At 42.4% G+C, this 24,128-nt stretch overlaps 1 protein-coding gene across 6 annotated transcripts in view; it reads left to right on the forward strand.

Moving 5' to 3' along the window:
* The window catches only part of FSIP1 (fibrous sheath interacting protein 1), a 338,650-nt gene that overhangs the window by 305,826 nt on the left and 8,696 nt on the right, over positions 1 to 24,128 (forward strand). For all 6 annotated transcript variants that reach the window (XM_041735787.1, XM_041735796.1, XM_041735805.1 and 3 more), the window contains one exon: positions 21,304 to 21,808. In XM_041735787.1, coding sequence (XP_041591721.1) covers positions 21,304 to 21,808 — 505 coding nt within the window. The remainder of the gene's footprint in view (positions 1 to 21,303; positions 21,809 to 24,128) is intronic.

Raw genomic sequence — 24,128 nt, forward strand, 5'->3', positions numbered from 1 at the left:
TACATTCCAAGAAGAGGGGAGGTGGGAAGGGGGTGAGGGCCATAGATTGCCTGGGTCCAGCCCAATGGTCAATTGGTGGCCATGTCCTTTTGATTACCTCCTCCAACAATGGGTTTGGCTTTTCTAGATTCCATATCTAAGTGAGATCACACCCTATTTGTGTTCCTCTGTCTGACTGATTTCACTTTAACGTAATGCCATCACGGTGCATCCATACTATTGCAAATGGTAGGATTTCCTTTTTTTTTTTTTTTTTAATGGCTTAATAGTAGCCCATTGTATACCATATTTTCTTTATCTATTCATCTATCTATGGATACTTAGGTTGTTTCCCTATCTTGGCTGTTGTGAATAACTGACATTAACTTTTATATTTAGAAATAAGAAAAAAATAACAGAATTATGTTGCTTAAGGTCTCTATTGAAATGAAGTAAATTTGCTGGTCAAAACCACACACACACACACACACACACACACACACACACACACACCCTTACAGAGGAAATAGTAAAAGAGTATAGTCTTTTCACTCCCCTCTTTGTCTCCTTGCTGCCTCCTTTTTTCTCTTTCACTTCTTGTGGTCCATCTAACTACATTTTTATAAAATGTTTTGTCTGCTATATGACATGTGTACTCTAAACACACATAGTCGAATGGGTGAAATAAATGTTAACGAGCAGATAAATTAATGTGCTTATATAGTGCTCAGGCGATTATAACAAGAGGGAGGAATACATTCCTGCTCAAGATGAGAGATCACTGTGTATTTCTGTATCTTTTGTTTTCTTAATATGGAGAAGAAATCCGCTGTTCCTCATCAGTGGCGAAATATGTAAGTACTCACTAATTTGTTTGCCCTGTTGCATATTTCCTCTTCTCCTTCTACCATTAGGTTTCTGCTTCTCCATTTTTGCTTTTTGTATTCCATTGTTTCTCCTCTTAGTTGCACTTCTTGGAGGGCAAATTGCTTGAATGTGCTCTGCTATAATGTGCTGTAGACACATTTAAAGGGAAGTATGGAATCAAGTTATTATAAGAATTTTTCTCTTCTTTGATGTTCAAATCCATTCTAATTGATAGCAAATGTTCTCCTGTAGCTCCCTGTGGAATTTTAAAAACATTCCTGAGAAAATACTAGCAGATATTTTAAATACTTTTTATGAATCAGCCTTAGTGAGAGCTGTAAAAAGGATGAAGGATCAAGGGTATTATTTCCAGATTCTCTAATTTGTATACTTAAACTCAAGGGAACTTTGACTTTTTTGCCAACTTTCTTTTTCTTCGTTATCAGGCATTCCTCTCCTTCATAGATGCCAAACACCCACAAACAAATGAAACTTTTGCAACACTACTTTCCCCTCAGCATGGGAAATTTCCAACTTTGGATCACTTAAAAATTTACCTTTCTTTTATTGTAATGATGTTTCCTAATGATACACAGAATATACCTATCGGGGATACTTCTATGTGGGTTATTTTTTTATTGGTTTGTTTTAATCTATTTCGCGTATGATTCCTTTTCCTTTGTTTGGGAAATTTCTGGCTTTGTGAATCTTAGTGGGATTCAGATCTTGTCTCATCATGGGATCTGGGAAGTCCCAGTCTTCAGTTTCCCAGCAGCCTTTGCCACAGGATGCCTGTTAGAGCTAGCCTAGCAGGCATACCCACTTTGAACTAAGGAATGAAGCACAGAGAGTAGAGAATCCACTCAGTGTGAGCAGTGGTGATAGAAATGTCAGTGTCCTAAGGCAGCAGTTCCAGCAATGGCATCCTGTCTCTGGTGCTGTGATGTTGGTCAGGTACCTCAGCTCAGTAGCTGAGCAATCCAGGGGAAGTTGCAGCCTTGAACCATGCATGCAGCATGAATTTGGTTATGGTTGGTAGCCTCCTCTTGTTCCTGATTGTTTTCCAAAGTCCTTCTCTAGCTTTCTTAGTGATTATATGAGAATAGTCAAGATTATTTCAGTTAATTTCATTTCTGCTTAAAGTGGCCAGTCTCGGTTTTGTAATTTCTATTTATTTGCAACTAAGAACACTGACTGGTGTGAAACTTGGCACCAGAAATGGTTGTAGGAAATGGAAACATAGAGAAATAGGGGGCGGGGGTCTGGGATTGGTTGTCTGGCTTAGTTGGAGCTGAAGGTAGTGAGAAATACAGTCACGCAAAGGATGAGACTCTTGTATACCATTAACATCCAATGGCAAATCAGCGAATAAATCATCTGTGAACTTCTAGAATGAATGCTTATTGAAGGAAAGAGGATTTGGGGAACTAAATGGGAGCTTCCATAATTAATGTGAAGGGATGAGCATCTGAAGGACTGGGATGATGTGGTAGCTGCATGTGACAGTGTTGGACAGCTTCAAGAAAGAGAATGTGAGCTCAGATCCCTATTTTTTTTTCTTGGGACTTTGCTGTGACTGCACTAAAAAAAAAAAAAAAAAAAAAGCTTTATTGTCATTCAGAGTTGAAAAGGTCAAAAGCCAAATGTAGGTTGCCAAATTAGAGTGTCAGTCCCTTAAATATAAGGGACCTTCACAGCTAGGTCCCTTATATTTAAGTTTGGGTGTTTGGAGACAAAGGGTAGGACCCCAAGATCTAGAACAGGGGTATGATAGGGTTTGATAAATTTAGGGTGCCCTTGATCCCCAGGATTATCAAGCCACCCTTGCTAATCTCTTTGCCTTTTCTGATGAGGTTACTCTTGTCTTGGCTGAATTTTGTGTTACCTGAAGAAGTTACATGACAAAGTTAGTTTTCTGTAGGCCCCATATGCCGCCTTCCCAGATCTAATACTAAACTAGCATGCCAGCATACCTCAAAATGCCAATGACAAAGAGCTAGGAAGTGCTAAAAAATTGCAAGATTTTGCCAACTAATATTGAAAAAAAATCCAGAAACACATGAGAACGGACTTTGAATATCCTATATCCAAAAAGAAAAATAAAATTTTTAGATGGGTTGAATTTATTCTTATGGGAGCACTTAATCAGAGGTTATGGATTCACTGTACAGGTGTGACTAAGTGACACTGATTCTACTTGTTTCCTTGATTGGTAGACCAAAACTTGGACTTAAGCCCCATGGAGATGCTAGAAATTCCTTTATAGACTGTAGGAGCAAGGAATTCAAACACTCAGGAAGATAAGATTGTTGGAGGAGATGTACTTTGGGTATTGAACCCCATGTTTTAACTATGTCCCTTGAGAGACTCTTGATGAAAATTTCCTCAACAAAAGCTTGAGAGATACAGTGATGAAGGGCCCAATAACATCTTTGGGAGAAGATGAGGGGCCATTTCTGTAGGCCAGTGGTGTTGATAGAATACGTTCAAGTTGAAGCAGGGCCCTCTGATTTTGCTAGGGATATTAGGATCCTGGGATGATGGAATTTATGTTGCAGCATCTTACCATCAGAAGGTAAGGTAGTCAGCATGGCTACCATAATAGGCAGAAGGGTGGCCATTTTAATTGGGAAGACCAGCAGGTGTCTTTGGAAGTGGCAATTGATAATGGGATCCCTGTGATTGAAATAGATAGGCACTTAGCTATGCTACTTGATTTTTACAACCAAAAACTCTGGATCTTCTGGCAAACAGGCTTGATTTTATCTATTACAATAGGAATCACAACCCCTCATTTAATTCCCAGACAGAGATTAGTTCATATGCCCAGTATCTTTTAAATGGGAGCAAGGTCAAGAACTTGCTAGATAAAGCCTTGCAAAAGAGCCCTGAGCATATTTATTAGAGTATCTGAGGAAAAGGGAATATTAAGACCTCACAGAAATTAGTAGACACTTGTTCTGTTCAGGATACAGTCTCTTTACTGGAGCAACTCAAAACATGCCTTGATACTTGCTATGCATTTTTTAAATCCAACAAATGCTTTACCCCCCTTAGGCAAATCAGAGAATACAGTTTGCTTTTATCTGATAGGAGCAGCAGAATAACTTCATCGCTATGTCACCATTTTGTCTATAGGTTTGTTGACCATCACTCAGGACACTATGCTAGTCCCATGTATTGTGACATGCTGATAGGATCCAGAGAGTAGGATATAGCAGGTACCCCCAATGTCCTGGTGTAAGATACCTGTGTGCTAGCAGGAAGGAGACAGTCTAGATGGTCTGGCATCCATGCAACAGCGAAGTTCCATTCTCTGTCCCTCCCTCTGACACAGTAATGCTCACCATGTTGCAGATAATTTATTTTGTCGTGAGAAATAGTCCTGAAGGGTCACATGCTAATGTGATGAAAATGAATAAAGGGAAAAGTAGCTTAAGAAAGTCATGGTTCCTGGGCAAAAAATGGAATTGCTAGATAAATTAAAGTAGAAGGTTGCATTTTGGACATGGGGCTAGTTGATGAAATCTATAATATGCTCTATGTAGGTGTTGCCAAGTGAAATTCCTTCAGAGATCAGGAAGGGTGCATAAAATGTATGAAATGGATGAGAGTAAGACAAAAGAGAGAAGGCTTGTCCTGGGTGATTAAAGAATGTACATATTCTCTAAGGCATTTAAAGGGAATTTTAAAACACTAGCCTGTCCAAAAGAAGAATATTGGTTGGTGATGCTATTATGACACAAAAGCAAGACAGAGTGATCCCATATGGTGTAAACTTTACTCACCAAATGGGAGATAAAACTGTACCAGAGGATAAAAAAGGATGTTAAGCCACGGTGTGAACGCATACACGTGCAGCACATACCTCCCTGAGAAAAGGTATTTATTTCATTCATGAACAAGTATTTTGTTAAGTTCCTGCTATGTCAAAATGCTTTTTTAGGCTCCAGGGATGGAGTAGTGAAATGATTAGTCAAAATCTCTGCCTCATGGAGCTTACATTCTAATGGGAGGAGGTAGGCAACAAATGAATTAGTGAATTAGGGAGTATGTGAAAGGTGCAAGTGCAATCTCTGTAGGGAGAGAAATCAAGCAGGGAAGGGACATGTGGAGTGCAGGTCTGGGTGGACGCTGTGGTCAGGGAAGGGCTCAGTGAGCTGACGTTTGAACCAATGCTTGAAAGAGAGAACGAGTCCTCAAGACATCTGAGTTGGAGTGTTTTGGGAAGATGGACAGCTAGGGCAAAGGCCTTAAGACAGGTGCATGCCCATTGTCTTCAAGGGACAGCAAGACAGCAGGCAAGGTGGGAGGGAGCGAATGATGAGGGAGGTAGGTGATAAGGACCAGAAGGTGGTAGGGGAGCCCAACTCCTAAAGGAGCTTGACTTTTACTCCAAGGGAGGTGGGGACCACTGGAGGATTCTAAGCAGGAAAGCCGCCAATGATTGGACTTCCATTTTTGATAAAATCACCCTGGGTGGAGGAAACTCAGTAGGGCAGCAAAGGGAGGCAGAAAGAACAGTTTAGAGGCCCCGCAGCAATCTGGTGAACAATGAGAATGTATTAGGGTAGAAGCAAGGAGGAAGGGGGAATGAATTCGATTCTGGATATATGTTGAGGTAGAACAAAAAAGATTTCCAGATACAGTGTCTATATGGTGGGAGAGAGAAGGAAAGGAAGCAGGGATGACTCCAAGCTTTCTCACCCCAAGCAACTGGAAAGTTGGAGTTGCTATTAACTGAAATGAAGATCGTGGGAGGAGCAGGGTTAAGGGTAAGATCATGGGTTTGATTTTGGATGTGTTAAACTTCTGGTGCATGTTGCATACCTGAGTAGACATGTTAAATAGGAAGTGGGATATGAGTTTAAAGTTCGAGGAGGTGTCCAAGCCGGAGCCATATGTTTGGAAGTCAGCACTCTGTAGGGACGTGAGATCACCAAGAAGCAGAAGAGAGAATGGATCCAAGGACTGGGCCCTGGGGCATTCCACAAGGTAGGGGAATTGGAGAAATGAGGAAAAATTGGCCGAGGAGCCTCTGGAGTAGCAACCAGTGACGAAGGGAGAAAATCAGGAGGGAGGGACCCCTGGGTGGCTCAGTGGTTGAGTATCTGCCTTTGGCTTGGGTCCTGGGTTCAAGTCCCGTGGGATGTCTGCTTCTCCCTCTTCCTGTGTCTCTACCTCTCTTTCTGTGTCTCTCATGAATAAATAAATAAAATTTTTTTAAAAAAAGAAGAAAAAAAGAGAATCAGGAGGGGGCAGTGATCTGGGAGCTCAGTGAGGAGTTGTCAGCTCTATCTGTGATAAGTCGCTAGGGACCTGTGAGATGGGGACTCAGGCCTGGGGAGGACATGGGTTCTTGGGACAAGAGCAATTTTGGTGCAGCTGAGTGGCTAAGTCCTGTCTGGAGTGGGTTTAAAAGACAATAAGAGGAGATGGATCTGATGACAGGAAGACCGTTTTAAGAAATTGCATTGGAAAGAAAAATGAGAGAAATGGAGAGGGTGTGTGCGGCAATGAACTTGAGAGTTGCGGCAGATATGAAGGCGATCTCCTGGCATCTGACATGTTCATACCTAGCACTCAGATATGAAACACATGTTAAGGTAAATTAGAAGGTACATGTGCTATGGTTTCAGTTTTGAAGCAGTATTAAAATCCCCAATGAACCTTCCATTTCACATATTTATTAGAGTTACTACCATTTAAAGATGTTCATCTGCACTGGCGTCACAGTTATAAATTGTTCATTTTAATATGATGAGTTAGTTATAACAGTAATTATGCTATGGAATGACAGACGCATGGTAATTTCTAAATGCACCATTAATTTTAACAAGTTAGTGATGACAACGTCAACTGGCTCGGTTCATTAGTGGATTCAGCTAAATAACACATTTTGGTAACTATAAAAACCCGGATTAAGTGTAATCTATTGTTTTGGTATTTTACGAGGGTTGTCTGGGTAGGGAAGATTTCAGACATTAGTAAGGGACTTTACATCCAGCAAATGGAAGTGCTTATCTGACTCCGTTTCTCTCTGTGTTCCTATTTTTATGCATTTTGTATTCTTCAGCCCGTCCTCTTTAAATTATTATTAAGTGATTTAGGGGAAGTTGTGTTTGTGCCTTGCATACTTGAAGTTAAAACATTAATTTGAAATTTGATTAAAAGGAAACAAAGGCTGTTCATTATTCCGTCTGACTTCCAGAAATAGTGTTGGCTACATTATAAAATCAGAGAGTACAGAGATTTAAAGTTTTTACTGCTTTTTTCCCCCTAATTTCTTCATCCAAGCTATCTTAGCATAGTCAATGAGACGATGTTTTCAATGCACTGCGCTGAACACCGACTGTACTTGTTGGTCTCGATACCATCCACATTCCATTATAAGTAACTGACTCAGCACCCCACCTGGTGCACAGGCTGGAGCTCCTTCTATTCCATCACTGGAAATGAAAAGGGGGGATGTTAATGTGACCTGATCATGATTCATGCCCCATAAAAGGTAGAGATCCTATTTTGGCTTGTTCATTTGAAGTATTTATCTATTAATAAAGAACCTTTTGGGGTACCTGGGTGGCTCATGCAGTTTAAGCATCTGACTCTTGATTTCAGCTCAGGTCATGATCTCAGGGTCATGAGACCCTGCTTATGATTCTCTCCCCTTCTCCCTCTGCCCCTGCCCTCACCCCCTAACCCTTGCTCTCTTTATCTTTCTCAAAGAAATAAACCTGTTTAACGAATCTTTTGAGAAGGCTCTTTCCCTATAAATACTTATGAAAAGAAATAGTTTTCTGCATGCTTATGAAGCTCTCTATATAAGTGCACGAGTTGGTTTCCATAATTAAGCCTAACCACAATCAACGGCTGTGATTATTTGTTCTATTTTCATGGCAGACCAAATTAAACCTCTGTGTCAGACTTACAGTGAATGTCACAGTGATAGGCCTAGAATATAGGCTTTTTATTGCCCTCGGGAATTTTTGTGAATCTGAAGCATTTTTCCTCGGTCAGTAGGCACAAAGTTGGTGGAGGCTTGGAGGGGCCAATCCTTGTTGGTATTGTCTTTGCCCCTGGGCCCAGTGAGTTGTTGCCTGTGGAGGGCAATATGGAGAAGAAGTATCTTTTCCCTTCAGCCAATTTGTCCGTCTATCCTTGTTGGGATCTGAAAGGTTAAGAAACTCTCAGGAGTTAAAGAATTGTTCTCTGGTGTGCCCAAATCATAAATGAAGAGCCATCAGTTGATTAAACCATTACCTTCCAAAGCTGTGTGGGGAGATCAGGGCCCAGGGGGCATGGGATGCATGGGATTGAAGTGGACTGGCCCATATTTTGGGAGCACTGGCTACTAAGGGGACAGAGTGAGACCACTGAGTTGAATTTACAGGAACATGTTGCCACTGTAGAAGGTGGAGGAGCACGGAAAGAAGGTTTCATGTAGCCAACAAACCTGTGCCTGTGTCCATCTTGTGCCGTAGGCATGGGGCACAGAGATGAGGAGACCTGGTCCCAGCCTCGAGAAACCTTATATCCATCAGGGAAGGCAGACACAGAGGGTGCTGTGCTGATGTGACCTGGCAGTCCAGGTTTGGGGGTGCAGAAGGCAGCTGTGACCCCCAGGAAAGGGCCTCTTGTTCACACTCCTGCCTTGAGTTTATGAAGTGAAAGTGGTTCTATTAGGCTGCTCTGCTGTATGGCATTTTCAGATGCAGAATAGAGTGTGAGAGGGCATGCTGCCACCATGCTGCATGGCTGCAGCATGCTGCATGGCTGCACCATGCTGCCACCAGAGTGCTCCCCCTGGAAGATGGAAGCTAGTCAGCTCTTCTAGGCAGCTGCGTGAAGACAGGGGTATGAAAAACCCTAGCTTTATATTCTGGCTTAATTTTTTGATTAGCTCTGGGCCTTGCACTAAAGACATTTAATTTCTCTGAGCCTTATTTTCCTCATCTGTTGAATGTAAAGAGTGATTTCCCAGTTTCTCCCATTGGGTAACTGGGAGAATGAAATGGGATAATGTACGTCGGCATTCCTGGTATATGGTGGATAGTCGAGGACTATAAACCCTGTCCACTCCATGGCCCCAGTGCCACTGACCAAGGACCAAAGGCTGGTCTGTACGCCTGTCTGACACGGGGCTGATAACCAGCAGAGGGAGTGGAAAGTGTTATCCCTTTGTTTTCCCAAAGGAAAGCCCCTTGCCCCGTGGAAGGCAAAATTAAATGTTTCATCATTCAAGAGAGACGATGCATCAAACTATTTAGATCTTTCTGAGTTTGGATCCAACTTACTAAATGGCTTTTTTGTTTGACTTTTAGAGAATGTAACTTCCCACAGTTTGGGTCAGAGCAAAACTTGGAAGTTACTGTCCACAGTATATGATCCTTATTGTCGGTGGTAGCATGCGCTTCACTTTCAGAATGACAAATGTAAAAGGACAGTTCACTGAGCAGCAATATAAAGTGAGAGCTTCATGTTTATGTAATAACGTTGGGCTTTGTGTGCTGTACAGAATGTACAGCAGTAATTAGATGTTTCAGATACATGTCTAGACAGGATAAAGCTGCAGGAGCACTTGCTCAACCCTGGGAAAAGCTACAGGTCGCCTGTTTGTGACCAGAAAAAGCTCTCCTTGATTAACAAGTTAAATGTGGAGTTAGCTCTCTGGCGCTAGATTCACACCCAAGAGGGAAATTAGATCTGATGAGATTTGACAGGACCCATCATTTGTAGGACTCGACTAGGCCTAACTTTGTGACCTGACTTGAGGGTGCTCCAAACGGCATCTCTCAAATATCTTTCTACCATCCTGCTACAGGCCCAGATGCCCATTCTAAGAATCACCCCTTTGATTAAGTCATTCTGATTTGAAGAGGCCCCGCCTGTGAAATGCGAGCTTGTCCCTTGGGAGGGTTACCTGGTGCCCTTGCATTGCTTGGTCTTAGGGAGAAGAATGAGGAAACGCATCTTAGGATAGGTAAGTTTGGATGTGAGGGCAATAGGACTTTTGAAAAGGTTTGAATTGAGGATGTTTTTTGAGGAAGGTGTGCTCAAGTGGAGAGGGCTGATGGGGCACCATGAGGTCTTAGGGTACTCAAGGGAAGCGAGCAGAAAAAGCCGGGGTTGGCAAAAGGCAAGTGCCCTGTGCGTGCCTGCACACAAAGCAAGGGACAAACCTGGTTCACCTACATCCCTGGGCTTCACGACTCATCTTGAGCCCTGACATTTATTATTATTATTATTATTATTATTATTATTATTATTATTATTTTAAATTTATTCATGAGAGAAACAGAGAGAGGCAGAGACATAGGCAGAAGGAGAAGGATCCTGATGCGGGGCTCGACCCCAGCACCCTGGGATCATGACCTGAGCCAAAGGCAGACAGCCACTGAGCCACCCAGGTGCCCCCCCACCTCAACATTAATTATTTTAAGCAAAGATAAACATGTCTGGAAACCAGCCCCTTTCTAGGTACTGTTCTGGTCACCACAGTACCTTCCTGTACTGATGACTTAATAGTGTCTGCCTGGAAGTGTAAACTTTCCTGCTTGCCCTGATGACTGAAGATGCACGTTCCACCTTTCCTTCCTGGGGGCCCCCTCCCGCACCTGATGGCCTCTGGAGCCCCCACACCAACCCCTGCAGCGCCTAGGGTGATTTGCCAACTGCCCGCAGGTTTTAGTTGTCCAATCATTTGCAGTGCCCTGCTCCCCACAGCCCAGGGGGGCCCTCCAAGCTTGGAATGTGTGGGCCCCAGGCTCTAACCTCCCGGGGGCACCATCCAGCCACCGCTACCAGCAGCTTCCCACTTGCAGCCTGGTGCTGCTGGTGATGGCCTGGCACGCAGTGCAGTTCTGCTTACGGGGCACCAGCAGGGCCCTAGCGGCCCCACCCGTGTTTCTCACATGCACTGCAGGTTGCTAGTTGTTGGTATTCCTCACCTCTGGTGAGGAGCCAGCCAGTCCTTAGTGTTTCCCTTTCACAGTTTAGAAATTCTAGGCTTTGGGAGGCCAACTGATTTGTCCAAAGGGGTGAGAGACCTGGGATTCCAACTTAGACACATCAGCCTCCCTCTACTACTACATGCTGTGGCTAAGACTAGTTCTTCTTCATCTGGAGGCTTCTCTCTCTCTCTTTTTCCTCCCAAAATGATAGCATTCAGCCTACAGAACACTTAACATGGGGAACTTTTCCAGCCAGAACACAGATGGCTGTGGGGGAACAACAGGGAGAAAGGCTGCTGAGGCCTCTATGCTGCGGAGGCACGTCCTGGCCTAGCCCTTCGCTTTGGTCCCTTGGTGGGTGCTGATATGGTGGGGTCTGCTGCTGTCTGACTCCCTTAGGTCCCAGGTGTGCTCTTGTTCTCTACCCACCCAGAACCAAGGCAGGCCTCCCTTTGCTTTGGTAATAGATGTGCCTTAGTACAGAACGCCATACCGTCATGTCTTTTATACCCGGTGTTTGTCTTTGTCTTTGTTTTTTTTTTTTTTTTTCCTGTTTATCTTAACACTCAAACCTAAGCCATGACCTTGGCTTTCTCTCTGTGGCTCCAGTTCGTATTCTCCCTCCAGCTCTGCTACCTCTGGCTGCCCTGGGCAAATGTCCTTCCCCCTAGGACTCTAAGGGGTTTTCTATGTTGATCCTGCCTCTTGGCAGGGGGTGGGAGGTGGGGAGGTGGGGGGTGCTCCGGCTGTTCTGCGAAGCCCTGAGCCCTAAGGCTCCTGAGGCAGCCCTTTCCCTCCTTCGGCCTTACCAGTGCTTGCCCTAGCTCTGCAGTCCCTCTACCCAGCTAGCATTGTCCTGTGGGCCTTTGACCAATTTGCAGAGGCTGGGGGTGGAGCTCTTGGCCCTGTGCCCCCTGGCCCAGGACAGCTCCAGCTGCTGTGTCTGAAGCCCTACCAGGTCTTGGGAGCTGTTGCTCATTGTGGCTGTCTCAGTCTGGAACAGCAAAATCTGAGGCAAAAGCTTCTTTGCTGTCACTTAGCTCGTGAGAGCAACACCAGAGAAGAAGTGGGGGAAAGGGGTGAGACAAAGGAGGGAAAATAAATATGGAAGGAGTAGGGTTGATCTGGCTACTGTTTGCTAGCAAGTATAATTTCTTGTCTGATCTTATAGGACATCTTCAGGGAAAATCCCTGACGGTGACTACATTTTACAGCCATTCTTCCCAGGGAGGAGGAGACAGGGTCTTACTCACTGGCTCCCCTCCCCTCTTGGTCAAAGTCTGCTTCAAGGGCCAACTTGTACATCTAGTTTGCACAAGCCTAGGAGTGACCAGCTGACCACATCATACCTGGTTACCAACCCACACCTCAGCAGCAACAGAATGGATGGCAGGCCGGGGGGTGGAGGGTGGGGCATGATGTGCTTATCAGTGACACAGGGGCCGAGGTATAGACATCAGCAGTGATATCTGGATCTGCAGCTGTGGGGGCAGGACGAGCTGTGTTAGGTCCCCTTGGCCCAGCAGCAGGCAAGTGCACAGATCTGGGTGATGGTTAAACTGGATCCCGTCACACTGGAGCATTTTAATGTCAGTGCAGCTTGGCTCCTGGGCTTGTCTGTGCTACTAGGAGCCTTCTTGTCTACTCAAGGAAATATTCAGTTTCCCCTTCCAGTTCCTAGAGTGGAGCATGTCTCAGAGGGTAATCTCTTATGTGGGGGAGTGGGATCCAGCTGAGTGTTCTCTCTGTTTGGGGGTGAGGTGCAGGATCTAGATAATGCCACAACAGAGGGATATTTCTCTCAGCAGGAGGAAGAGCTGTCCTTGGAACAGCTGATGAATGTGGCATTGATCATGTACTGAGGGCCCATGTCTCCAGAAGTGCTCACTGTCAGAGGCTGGAGATCTTAGCCAACCCATCAATAGGCCTTGTGAGGCCAGATACTACCTTCTAGGTCATGACATATCTCTACCTTGTTTCAGCTCTAATAGATGGCCTCCTCCATGCCCTTCTGCACTGGGTGATCATTTATCTTCCTTAACACCTGTTGGATATCTTCCTCTGACCTGGCCTTAGTGAGCCCCTGTTGGGGGTGGTCCTGTAGTGACCACAGCCCAGTAAATGCCTGTTGAAGATACCAGAGACAGAGTTCTAAGGTCACCTTGTCTTCAATTGGCAAGCTAAGATGATGGCAAGAAAAGTACTTAAATTTCTAGAGGGGCAATCCTGTGGGCATACAGAGGTTCTTTAGGTTTTGATTATACTGAATTTTTTGAACTTGATTCATCTTTCAGGTGGCCTAAAAAATCAAGATGAGACTTGATCTGGACTCTGGCCTGGGTTAAAGCATTTAAATAGCTAATGGCCTTCTTTGACTTCTGACCCCATCATGGCCTCCCTTGACCCAGCTAATCTCTACATAATAAAAATAGCCTTTCAAACTGACAGTAGGGAAGACCATGCAAATGATTTTAATAATTGTTACTATCCAGTAAACCATCAATGTTGCATAGTTGAGAGGGGGAGTTAGTTGCACTATAAGGAAGGTACTGAATATACCTCCCCAGAGGGTGGAGGGTGGGCAGGTGGTCCAGCCCACCAGAAAAAGTGATCAGAAAAAGTTCTTTGTGTACCAACTTGCTGTGTTTGTCTTCAGCAGCCTCCTGGCCAAGCTGGGAGTATGGGGTGCAGGGGTACCTGGCTCCTTCCATCCAGCTGCAGACCTTGAACCTCAGCCTTGTTTCTGACAAGGATGTAGATACGTGACAAAAGGGCCATTCCAGCAACTTGCTCAGAACAGGGGGAATCTGATCCAAGCGGATTTACTGTCTCTACCGCTGTAAAACAGCAAGTGCCAGCAACCCTCAGATGGAACATTTCCACCAAATAGAAAAATTAGAGCCCCTTTTCAAGTCATCCTGTTAGAAATCAGAGGAGTGAAATTGGTCTGGCTTTCCTTTGAGCACATCTGCACCCTTCTGACTAGGTCACCAACTAAAGCTCAGTTCCTGGCCCCCTCACAAATGGCAGGAATTGAGAATCCCATTTCCTGCGTCTAGCTCTTCCCATCTGTGCTCACCCTTTCCTTATGCACTGGGATCATGCTGACATTCCACCCGTCTCATCCTCAGAGATGGAAACTGGAAGTCTGGAATCCTGATGCCAGGGAGACCTGCTCTGGCACCTGGGCTAAGAAGAACCATTACGGAATGTTCTGGGGCACAACAGCCTTTCATCAGGCAAACCCATTGGGCAAAATCTTCCAGGCTCTGCCTCTCCCAGCTGTTCGGGGATGATCAGTGGCTTGAGCAAGGGCGATGTCCTATTCTGCATGGTCACTTTGATATGCCAGGCCCCACGTAAAAGCAGACTTCCAACACCACCCCATCACTCACGCTCTCACCTCAGAGCCACTTGCCTTGACCTATTTCACACTCTGTATTATTCTATCCACAGAGCCTCCCAGCTTCTGACCTGGGGGCTGACTCACTTTCCTGTTTACAGCCTTGCCTCAACCCTCCTCATTCCTAATGTTTTACATAGTTTCTCTGGCAATGACCTTTGCTTCCCTTTTGACTAGGGTTCAGATTCTCCTCTGGCCAGACAGCTTCTGACTGTTCTGGGTAAAAATATGCCAGATTTTACCTGGCTCTCTGTACCCGTGGTCCCTTCTGTGGCCTCCTAAAAGCATTGTACCTGCCAGACTGGCCTGTATATGGCTGGGGTAGCCTCAGTGTCAGAGAGGAAGGTAAGAGAATAGAATAGGGAGGGAAGGACCTAGGAAGGGAAGGACAAATAAGCCCTTTCCTTCTGTGAAAATTTAGCGCTATGGATGTAGACATTAAAGGGAACATCAATCATTTTACCCCCGTGAGTTCTAGATTTGCTCAATCTCAAAGGGCCCCAGTGAGTGATGTGAACCTTTTGAGGCCACATGAGCCTGTTGGGACTATGTAGATAGTGCTTGAGAGTACCACTCTGTATTCCAAGTAGAAGTCCAACCTACCATTCTATCCCCAGGTGAGTATTTTCCAACAAGTACTGCTACCTACTTTTACTTCTCAATTAATTATTCAGTGAGTACTCAGAGTAAATGGGATTGGTGAAGTTTGGATGGCTAATCAATGAAGTTGGCCATATGACCTCACATTGATTCAGTGTCAGGTCCCTTTCTGATGCTGTGCATGTGGTAGACTTATTTTGGGGTTCCTGCTCTGCTCACGCCTTCTTTGAGAAACCCCCCTTACCCACAGCCCTGCCAAAAATATCCCGTCAACCATGTTCATACCATGTGATGCTCACCATAGGTGACTGGACCAGTGATGAACACTTGAAAATAATCCTGATGGTCCTTCATTGAGTCAATGACCAACCAGGTCATCTTGCTTGAAAACATGAGCTCACAGACGTAGAGATCATTGCTGGTCATTGGTGGGTGCTAGACTTTTAAGGTGATGTTGGCTAGAAGCAGAGTCAATTCATGCATAGGCAATCTGGGGTGGTAAGGGAGCAGAAAGCATTAGTAAGCAGAGACAGCTCATTTGCCGAGGGAAGGATGCATCAGACAGCAGGGAGTTAAGACCACAGGGACTCAGTAAGAGGTGGAGCACATGACTTAGGTTTTCATGGCTTCCCAGCTCCAGACCCCCAAATCTCTGTCCATCCTTCATCTCTTGCTTGCTGGTGTCCATGAGATGACTTCTTAGATCCAAGACCAAATCGTCTCTACTGCCTGAGAGAGTTTTCCAGACAAGAGAAAGCTAAAGGAGTAGATCATCACCTGACTTTTTTTTTTTTTTTTTCAAGATAAGGATTTCTGTTCCTCATGGCTAAAAAAAACTTGATTAAAATAAACTGCTACTTAGGTGTTGCCAGCAGTGGCTGCAACAGAGAGTTGTAAACTTTTATCTTGGCAATTAAGGAAAGGGTGGAATATTTCCTACTTACTACTAGTAGTAAGTTACTAGTAGTAGTAAGTAGGAAATTACTTACTACTACTTGAATTTGAAGTAGAATTTGATGTCATCAAAAGCTATTTACATCCATATTCTTGTTGTTAATCATTTAGGACATTCTGGCTTTTCACTCTTTTCTCACTTGTGATAATCATATTGGCTTTAGAGGGTGTGTCCTTAGGAACTCAGCATTTGTGGGGAAAAAAACCCTCCACAAAAACCCAATATCAGACATAAGCTTACATCAAAGTAGGCAGGATTGGTTCTGCTTATTTATAATAGTGGACTTTTGAATGATCTGCCCCAGAGACATAATCTTGATTGCCTTGTCAACAAACTCAGTGCCCAAATAGCTGGAGTTTTTATGGCTGGGGAAACTCCATATATATAGCATCAGAGGAGAGGCAGGGGTGAAGGTGAGGTAATTCAGTCTATGATCCATCTCCCACAATTACAAACTGCACTCCTCATCAGATTTAGCTCCTACACCAAGTTGGTGTTTACCTGGGTGGAGAAGTGTAAATAGTGGGCACTCTGGGAATGGAGTTGAGGGTTGTCATTTTTTTTTTCCCTAGCTGAAAGAGAGGTCACTATGTAAGTTTGTATAAGATACTATGCTAGTCTGGGTAATAAATTCAAAGTAAGGTAAAATATTCTATGGGAAGAATTTTCATGTCTGAGGGAATGGGCAGGAAAATGAATGTCATTTGGGAAAGGATACTTAGTGGTAGAGGGAGAACTCATTTACAGTGAGAGGCTATGTAGCCTAATAGTGAGGCACGTGGGCTCTGGACCTGGACCACGTGGATTCAAAGCCTGCGTCTACCACTTAGTTGGCTGTGTGACCATGGACAGGTTACTGAATTTCTTGGTGCTTCACTTTCTTCATCTATAAAACAGGAATAACAATAGTACCTACCTCCTGGATTTGTTGTGAAGATGAAAAGAAATGCTACATGTTGTACTCATAGAGTGGTGTCTCGCCCGGAGTAGGTGCCTAATAATTGCTAACTGTTACTGTTTTGTAAGACTTCACCAGGTGTGTCAACAAGACCAGCAAGGTGCGTGAGAACTAACACCACAAGTATTCTATCTTCTTGTTCTATCGAGAAAATCCAATATATATCTTCTTGTTCTATCGAGAAAATCCAATATATTTACTCTCTGGCTATGGAATATGTGTGCTTTGGCTAAAACAAGAAAGAAGGTGCATAAAAGGTCTAGTAAAATCAGGATGAGAAGAGAGGGGCTTTCATAGAAGGAGGGTAAATAGATTGGGTTCTGGTCTGGAAAAATGAAGACTGAGATGCACTGTGATGAATTTTGTGAAAGACAGGAATAGCATGAATAATAACTTGTTTATGAAATACTGGAAAATTAGAACTGGCATGAAAGATGAATACTTTGAGGTGAATACTTGAACAGATGGTTACTTGACTGTGCTTGCTGTGAGTCGTTCAGTTACGGAGCTCATTAGCTCAGGAGTTTCAAAGCAATTTGGATGAAGGGTATGGGTTATGGTCCTTTAACTATCAAGGGTCATTAGGGGCATTTGGGATAGAACCCTAGTTTGGTCTAGTGAAGCATTTGTAAATTCTGTTAATGTAGTATTTGCAGTTGCAAACCACCCAGCAACCTTAATTCACTCGATTCCCATACCAGTGACTTCCTGAGTTTATACCATGGGCAAGTCTCTGCAGAGAATCAAAAGATGAGAAAGACGGCTCTGATCTGTGTTGCCACCCAGAAAACACTGTGGCTAAATTAACTTAATTTGGAGGTTTAATATAGTTGGTTCATTTTTACTTATAATGTCTTGAGACCAGGCAATTTTTGGTTATTTTTTGAGTTTGGGATTGGTATTGTGAAGAAGTTAAGGAAATAAAAGTTTCTTTCTGTAGGGCAGCTGTGGGGCTCATGAAATTGAGCTCAGTGGTTGAGCGTCTGCCTTGGGCTCAGGTCGTGATCTTAGGGTCTTGGGATCCAGTCCCACATCAGACTCCCCGCAGGGAGCTGCTTCTCCTTCTGCCTATGTCTCTGCTTCTCTCTGTGTCTCTCATGAATAAATAAATAAAATCTTTTAAAAAGTTGTCTTTTTGTTATTGTATTGCTCTAATAAATTCTGTCAAGGATACTTGAATGTCAATAGAACGTTTATTCTTCCTTTTATTTTTCACAAAAATCAATTTTAGGGCTAGAGGTTAATTTGGAGACCATCTTCCTCAATTCCTCCTTTCAGCGCTGAAGGAGGTGGGTCCCTTGGGTGACATACACAAGCTTGGACCAAAGCCCAAGTTCTAGTCATCTGTGTTTTCTTTCCCATCAGGCTGCTTCCCCCAGAGGATCAGGGTGATTGTAGTTGAGCTTATTTCCGTGTACACACAGACTCAAATGTGTTATGTTTTATCTTGGAGCACCCTGAAACAGATTTACTGTGAAGCCAGTGAAGCTTAGGCGTCAGGCCCTCACTTGTATGAGCCTTGAGCGAGGAGAGGAAGCTAGGTTGTAATCAGGAAACATTTCTATATAAACATTTCTGGTAAATGACCTAAAGAGAGAATGTAAGAGATGGACTTGACTTCCCAAGGCTCCAGTAATTTATTGTGATCTTTCTCACATTCTAAGAACAAGAAACTCACTTGTGTACCTATTTCCTACTTGTAATGCTGTATTCTTTTTCTTACAGAAAAATGTTCTCTTCCTGCTGCAAGATTAAAAGTTTCAGGTTCTATAAAACCTCAGTTTGCTTCTGATGCCCAAAGATATGATCAGTTAGAAATTTCATTTTACTATTTCAGATTTTGATTTTTGAATTAATTTTTATTTAATAACTTGAATACATTTATTTTTATATTTTAATTTTAACCTTTGCTATAGTAATAAAGAAAAAGTTGCGTTGAAAGGTTTTAAACAAAAATGGTAGCTCCTTGTCCCATCCTTCCCCACCCCTTAGTTTTGCTCTCCAGAATCAAGCATTTTTAATTCCTTTAGCTCTTTTCTCTCGCTTTTTACCTCTATATTGTTTAATATCTTGCCATCTTAATTGAGCTGTTTTATATCAATTTACAATAATACAATAGTGTGGTATTATTATTTAGTTGTATGTTGGCTTCCTGTAATGGATTTAGCTTTAACTCTGAACATCCCTTCTCTCTGTTCTTATTTCTCCACAATAGTCAAATCACAATTTTTGGTTACCTCCATCATCACTATTTATATTATGATGACCATTTAAATATATTTACAACAAAAGAAAGTAGAATCGTATGGTGTTATTTTTTTTAAGAGGGGGTGGGGGTTGGGACAAAGGGAGGAGAGAGAGAATCTCAAGTAAGCTCCACACCCCGTGCTTGAGCTTGATATGAGGCTTGATCCTACAGCCCTGAGATTATGACCTGAGCCAAAATCAAGAGTCAGATGCTCAACTGACTGAGCCACCCAAATGCCTGCTATGGTATTCTTTCTTGTACAACTTTTTATTTGTTTAAAGTTAATAATTATCTTATTTTCTTTTGCTTAATTTTCTTTGTTACCTCTCTGAAACCCTACCACTCCTTTCTTTTTGTATAGCTTTTTGTTTTCCCCAGAGTCTGTAATTGCTTTGTTTTTCCTTTTATTTAATTTTCTGTATCTAGCCAAATAGATCATCAGAACTACAAAGCATCTATTTTATCAGTATTGTTTGTGGAAGTGGTCAAATATACCAGATAATCTACCAATCTTCCACATCCTCTTCCTCTCCAACCTCTCCCCCAGACCTCCTTCATCCTCCTTCTGCAGTATGAAGTAATATTTTTTCTAGTGTCTGGAAATTTATATGATAAGCCTTTGGTGAGAATGTTTTGTGAAGATGACACTCAATGGATCCTTTCGAAGTTTCAGGGGCTTATCTAATCATTATAAGCACTTTTATGTAACAGTTTTATATAAGCAGATTTTGAAAGTGTGTTTTAAATACTACTGTACAAGGATTGCCTTCATTTTCTAGTTGACAAGGTTTTTGAAGGGAGTTCTCCTAATAGTGGATAAAGTGCCACATCTGGATGCCTGAAATGTCTCGTGATTAAAAGTAGGATTTGCTACTCTCTAATTCAAGTCCTATTTTTTGACATGTATATTAACCTCAGGGTGAATTACCTAAAGTTTGAATCCTAGATAATTATTATTAAGAATGTATCCCCAATTTCTCTTTATTCTCAAACTCATAATGGCACTTGCCACCATGAAAACTAGTTTTTAATATATGGAAGTTAAATATAGTTTTAAAACAAATTCTATTTTAAAAATTTGTTTTACATACTATTTTTTGTTAGCTGCATTAGAAGCATTACACAATAATAAGGAATTAACTATGCTTGTTCCAATAACACCTTCCCTCCCTGATACCTTATACATGCAGAACATTTTTGGTGAATTCTTACTGGGTCCTACTAAGTAGGACAACACATTGTTTTACTTTACTGAAGTAGAAATTAAGGCCTTTGCAGCAATTCATGATTAGGTTTTCTTATGGAGACTTTTTGTTCTTAGTGCATTCCCCTGTAAAGGAGGATTAGTGTTTTCCTAAATGATCCACTATATAAATTGGGAATGGTGCTGATTCTTTAGAGAAGGAAAAATTATTTTCAGTGTTTTTCAATATATTTTAATTCCATTCCTTTTGAGATTGATGCAATTCAAGTTGCATGCTATTCAGTTGAGTTCTTGTGGAACATAGCTCTGTACCTTCATTTGATTTATTTCCTGAGACATCACTGGAAGAAAACAATGTTTTTGAATCCTTAAGATCTTAGTTGAAATGCTCAATCCTGTTAGCCTCTACAAGCAGAGATTAAATGTCTGTGATCATCAAGTCCTCCTCCCAGAATGCACCGTTATTGGAATGCCCCTGGCGTCTGTCTAGATCTGTAGTTTTGAAGTAACTACACATCTCAGGATGCACCACCCCTTTGCCCTTCCTTTTCTGTCTTCAGTTGTATTGTCCACTGAAAGCTGTGGACAGACATAGGGGAGGTAAATCCCCAGGGGTAGGTGTAGGCTGACTTGTTTGCCTGAGATTTATTTTTCCAGATTTTTAAGAAATTGGTGGGTAATGGGGTTCACACTGAGGAGTGGTGGAAAACAGGGAAACACCTACTGGAGATTATGGCAGAATTTCTAGCTATTTATCAATGGGCTGTTTGCCTACTTCCCTGCTTGATTTCCCAAGACTTATAAAGTTGAGGGTGGTTTTCTGTTATCTCCATTTCATGTCACTTGCACGTGTATAGTTAACTAGTGATTGATTTGGTGCAGTAATTTATTTCCATCAGTGCTAAGGGGCTTTCCCCAGAATTTCAGTATGCATGGTAGATTCTAAAGCGATTCTCTAGGGATTCTGTGCATTTCTCCTGACATTTTGGACCCTTTAAAATGAATGATTTTGCTATTTGGGTATTTTGTGTAAGGGATTTCCTGGCACTTCCATTTATACTGTATTACTGGCAGCTTATCAACAATATATGTGTTAACTCCATCAATTGACTATGAAAACGTTTGGTTTGTTTCATCAGTTAGATTCAGCATCACTTCTCTCTGAGGAACAGTTAAGGTGTCTTCTGGATGAATGCATACTCAAACAGAAGTCTGTGACTAGACTTTCTTCAGAAAGAGAAAAGGAAGACATTGAGGATATGACACCAGAGGTCCCCTGTCTTTCCAGATCTATCCTTTCTGAGCTCCTAAATGGGTTAGAAACAAAATTCACAGAGGTGAAAGATGCAGATATGCTGGAGAACGTGGAATGTGAAACATGTGCAGGCTACTATCTCACCAAAGCCTTGACTGGGCATTTCATGTCCCGGGCTCTTGTCATCGAAGCAGAGAATTTGAAATGCCTCCAACTTTCTGAGGACAAGGTTATTTGTGACACAAAAGACTATTTCATGTCGAAGACCCTTGGTATTGGAAGACTGAAAAGGCCCTCTTTCTTGGATGATCCACTGTATGGCAAAAATGTGAGCCTTTCATCCGAAGACCAACATCTGAAAGTCAGCCCTCCAGAGAAACCAGAAATGGGTAAGGCTTGGAGAATATATATGTTGGTGTGTAATTATTACTCAGCCTCTCAATATAAATGTGTTATAGTTTAAGGTAGAGCAGGATAAGAGGTATGTTTGTAAGTCACAGATGGTGTCAGTAGCATGCAGCATGACAATTTATCCGTGTTTGTACGAGAGCAAGATTGAGATTAGTACTTTTATGAGATACATTATTCCTAATGGTAATTAATACGTATTCTTGATGGTTATACAGAAAACAGTTATGGTTTCAGAATAAAACAAATTAGTTTAAACAGATGCAAATAATTTGAATAGATTTGCTTAGTCTTTTAACTTCCATATTTCAGGGATGGACATTCATTCCACGGGATGAATTTGTAAAATGTGAAATGCATTTTATTAGTTTTTTTTTTAAAAGATTTTACTTATTTATTCATGAGAGACATAGAGAGAGAGAGGCAGAGACACAAGCAGTGGGAGAAGCAGGCTCCATGCAGGGAGCCAGACGTGGGACCCGATCCCGGGTCTCTAAGATCACACCCTGGACTGAAGGCGGCGCTAAACCGCTGAGCCACCAGGGCTGCCCTCCATTTTATTAGTTTCTATACAAATTTCTCATCCCAGTTGTGTGTATATACTTGGCATTTTGTCTGGATACAGTGTTGCATTTTACAATGGGACAGGTGGACATTTTTTGACATACTGTGGACAGTTTTTGACCTAAATATTCAATTACCTATGTTAGAAGTCTATTTAAGTAGACTGAACTTTTTCCTCTAAGGTAGATTACTCTATTGAATGATCTATTGATTATTTTCTATATTGTCTACTAAATTTATGTCGATCTATTACTATCTCCATGCTACTTATTAAATCTAGAATCTATTAATTCTGAACTAACTCCTCAGTCCCATATTTTTCACTGCCCGCCAGATAGCTAGCTCCATGTGGTTATGGCCTCAAACTGATTTCCTTATCTTTCCTTTTAACTCAGATTTTCCTCTCTCTTCTGTTTCTGCAGTCACCCTGGGCTCAAAATTTGAGTCATCGTTGTATCTTCTCCCTCTTTTGCTTCCCACCTTCGCCCTTCGGTATTGTTTGCTGTGCTCCTGCAGCGCCTCCCATGCCCATCCCTTCCTTGCTCTTCCTGCTGCCTCAGCTGGACACTGTGATAGCCCTAGGACCAGGCCTCCTCACCACTGGGTTCTCCTCTCCTCCGGCCATTGCTGATTACGGCTAAACTAATTCCACCAAAGTACAGCTTTGGTGACCACACTTTGCACCTCAGAAACTTCTGACACTCTCCACTGCCTACTGAATATGATCTACATTCTTTCCCTGGCCGTTCAAGGCCTCCACAATCAAGAGTTCGATCTTCCTAATTGGTCTCTAACTAAGCCTCTATATGTTATTCAGGTTAGCTAATCTGGTCTCAGGATTTCCAGTGCTTTCCTCTGCCCCTGGATGGCCCTGACCCTCTTTTCCTGAAGAATGTTCAGGTGCCCCTTCAGTGGCAGTTGGATTCCCAACCCTACCTTCTCTGAATGTAACCTTCCACACTTCCCTTTTTAAAAAGCTTGATTTCTCCTCTGAATGTCCTAGAACATTGGTCTCCCATCAGATCATTTCACATACCCTGTCTTGAAGTTGTTGTGCACATGCGCCCCTTCTCTTCCTTATACTTGTGTGATTTTTTTTTTAAGGACAAAGATCCTATCTTTTGATTTGTTATTACATCTCCTGTGATGCCCAAAGTGCTGCCTTAAACCAAGTGCCTATTTAGTAAATGAAAATTTACCCAGTTTTCAAATAATATGCTGAAAATGTGGTTCACATTTATTCTTCACATCGTGAATGAAAGCAGGTGGTATTGCTTAAGAATTATGCAAGGCTCACATGCTATATAAAGATTTGGAACTTTTCTTCTTTTTTTAAATGAAATTTTACAAGCTATGAAGTTTGTATCCAGCAGAGTTCATTTTTACAACATGCAATTCGATTAGATGGGTGCATTTTGCCTCCCCCGACTAAGGATCTTCATTTAAAAAATAAACTGTGAAAACTTTGTTCTGCTCTAAAATCGCAGTGTATTTTCTTTGTAGCTGAAGAATTTTTATCAGAGAAGGTATCTGCATCTCCTTTTTGTCTACTCTAAGCAGACTTACATTGGATGTGACAATTTGTTGTATATGCGAGCTCATTCCAGTGGAGTCTGTGTGTACGGAGGTTTAGAATAGTACTTCACTAAAATATGACTTTATTTCTATGTGACCTTGTGTCACACTGATGTATATCTGTCTCTGAGTAGAACATGACAAGATGGAATGAACTGGAAC

The sequence above is a fragment of the Vulpes lagopus genome, chromosome 2 (genome assembly GCF_018345385.1).
Source record: "Vulpes lagopus strain Blue_001 chromosome 2, ASM1834538v1, whole genome shotgun sequence".
Classification (NCBI taxonomy): domain Eukaryota; kingdom Metazoa; phylum Chordata; class Mammalia; order Carnivora; family Canidae; genus Vulpes; species Vulpes lagopus.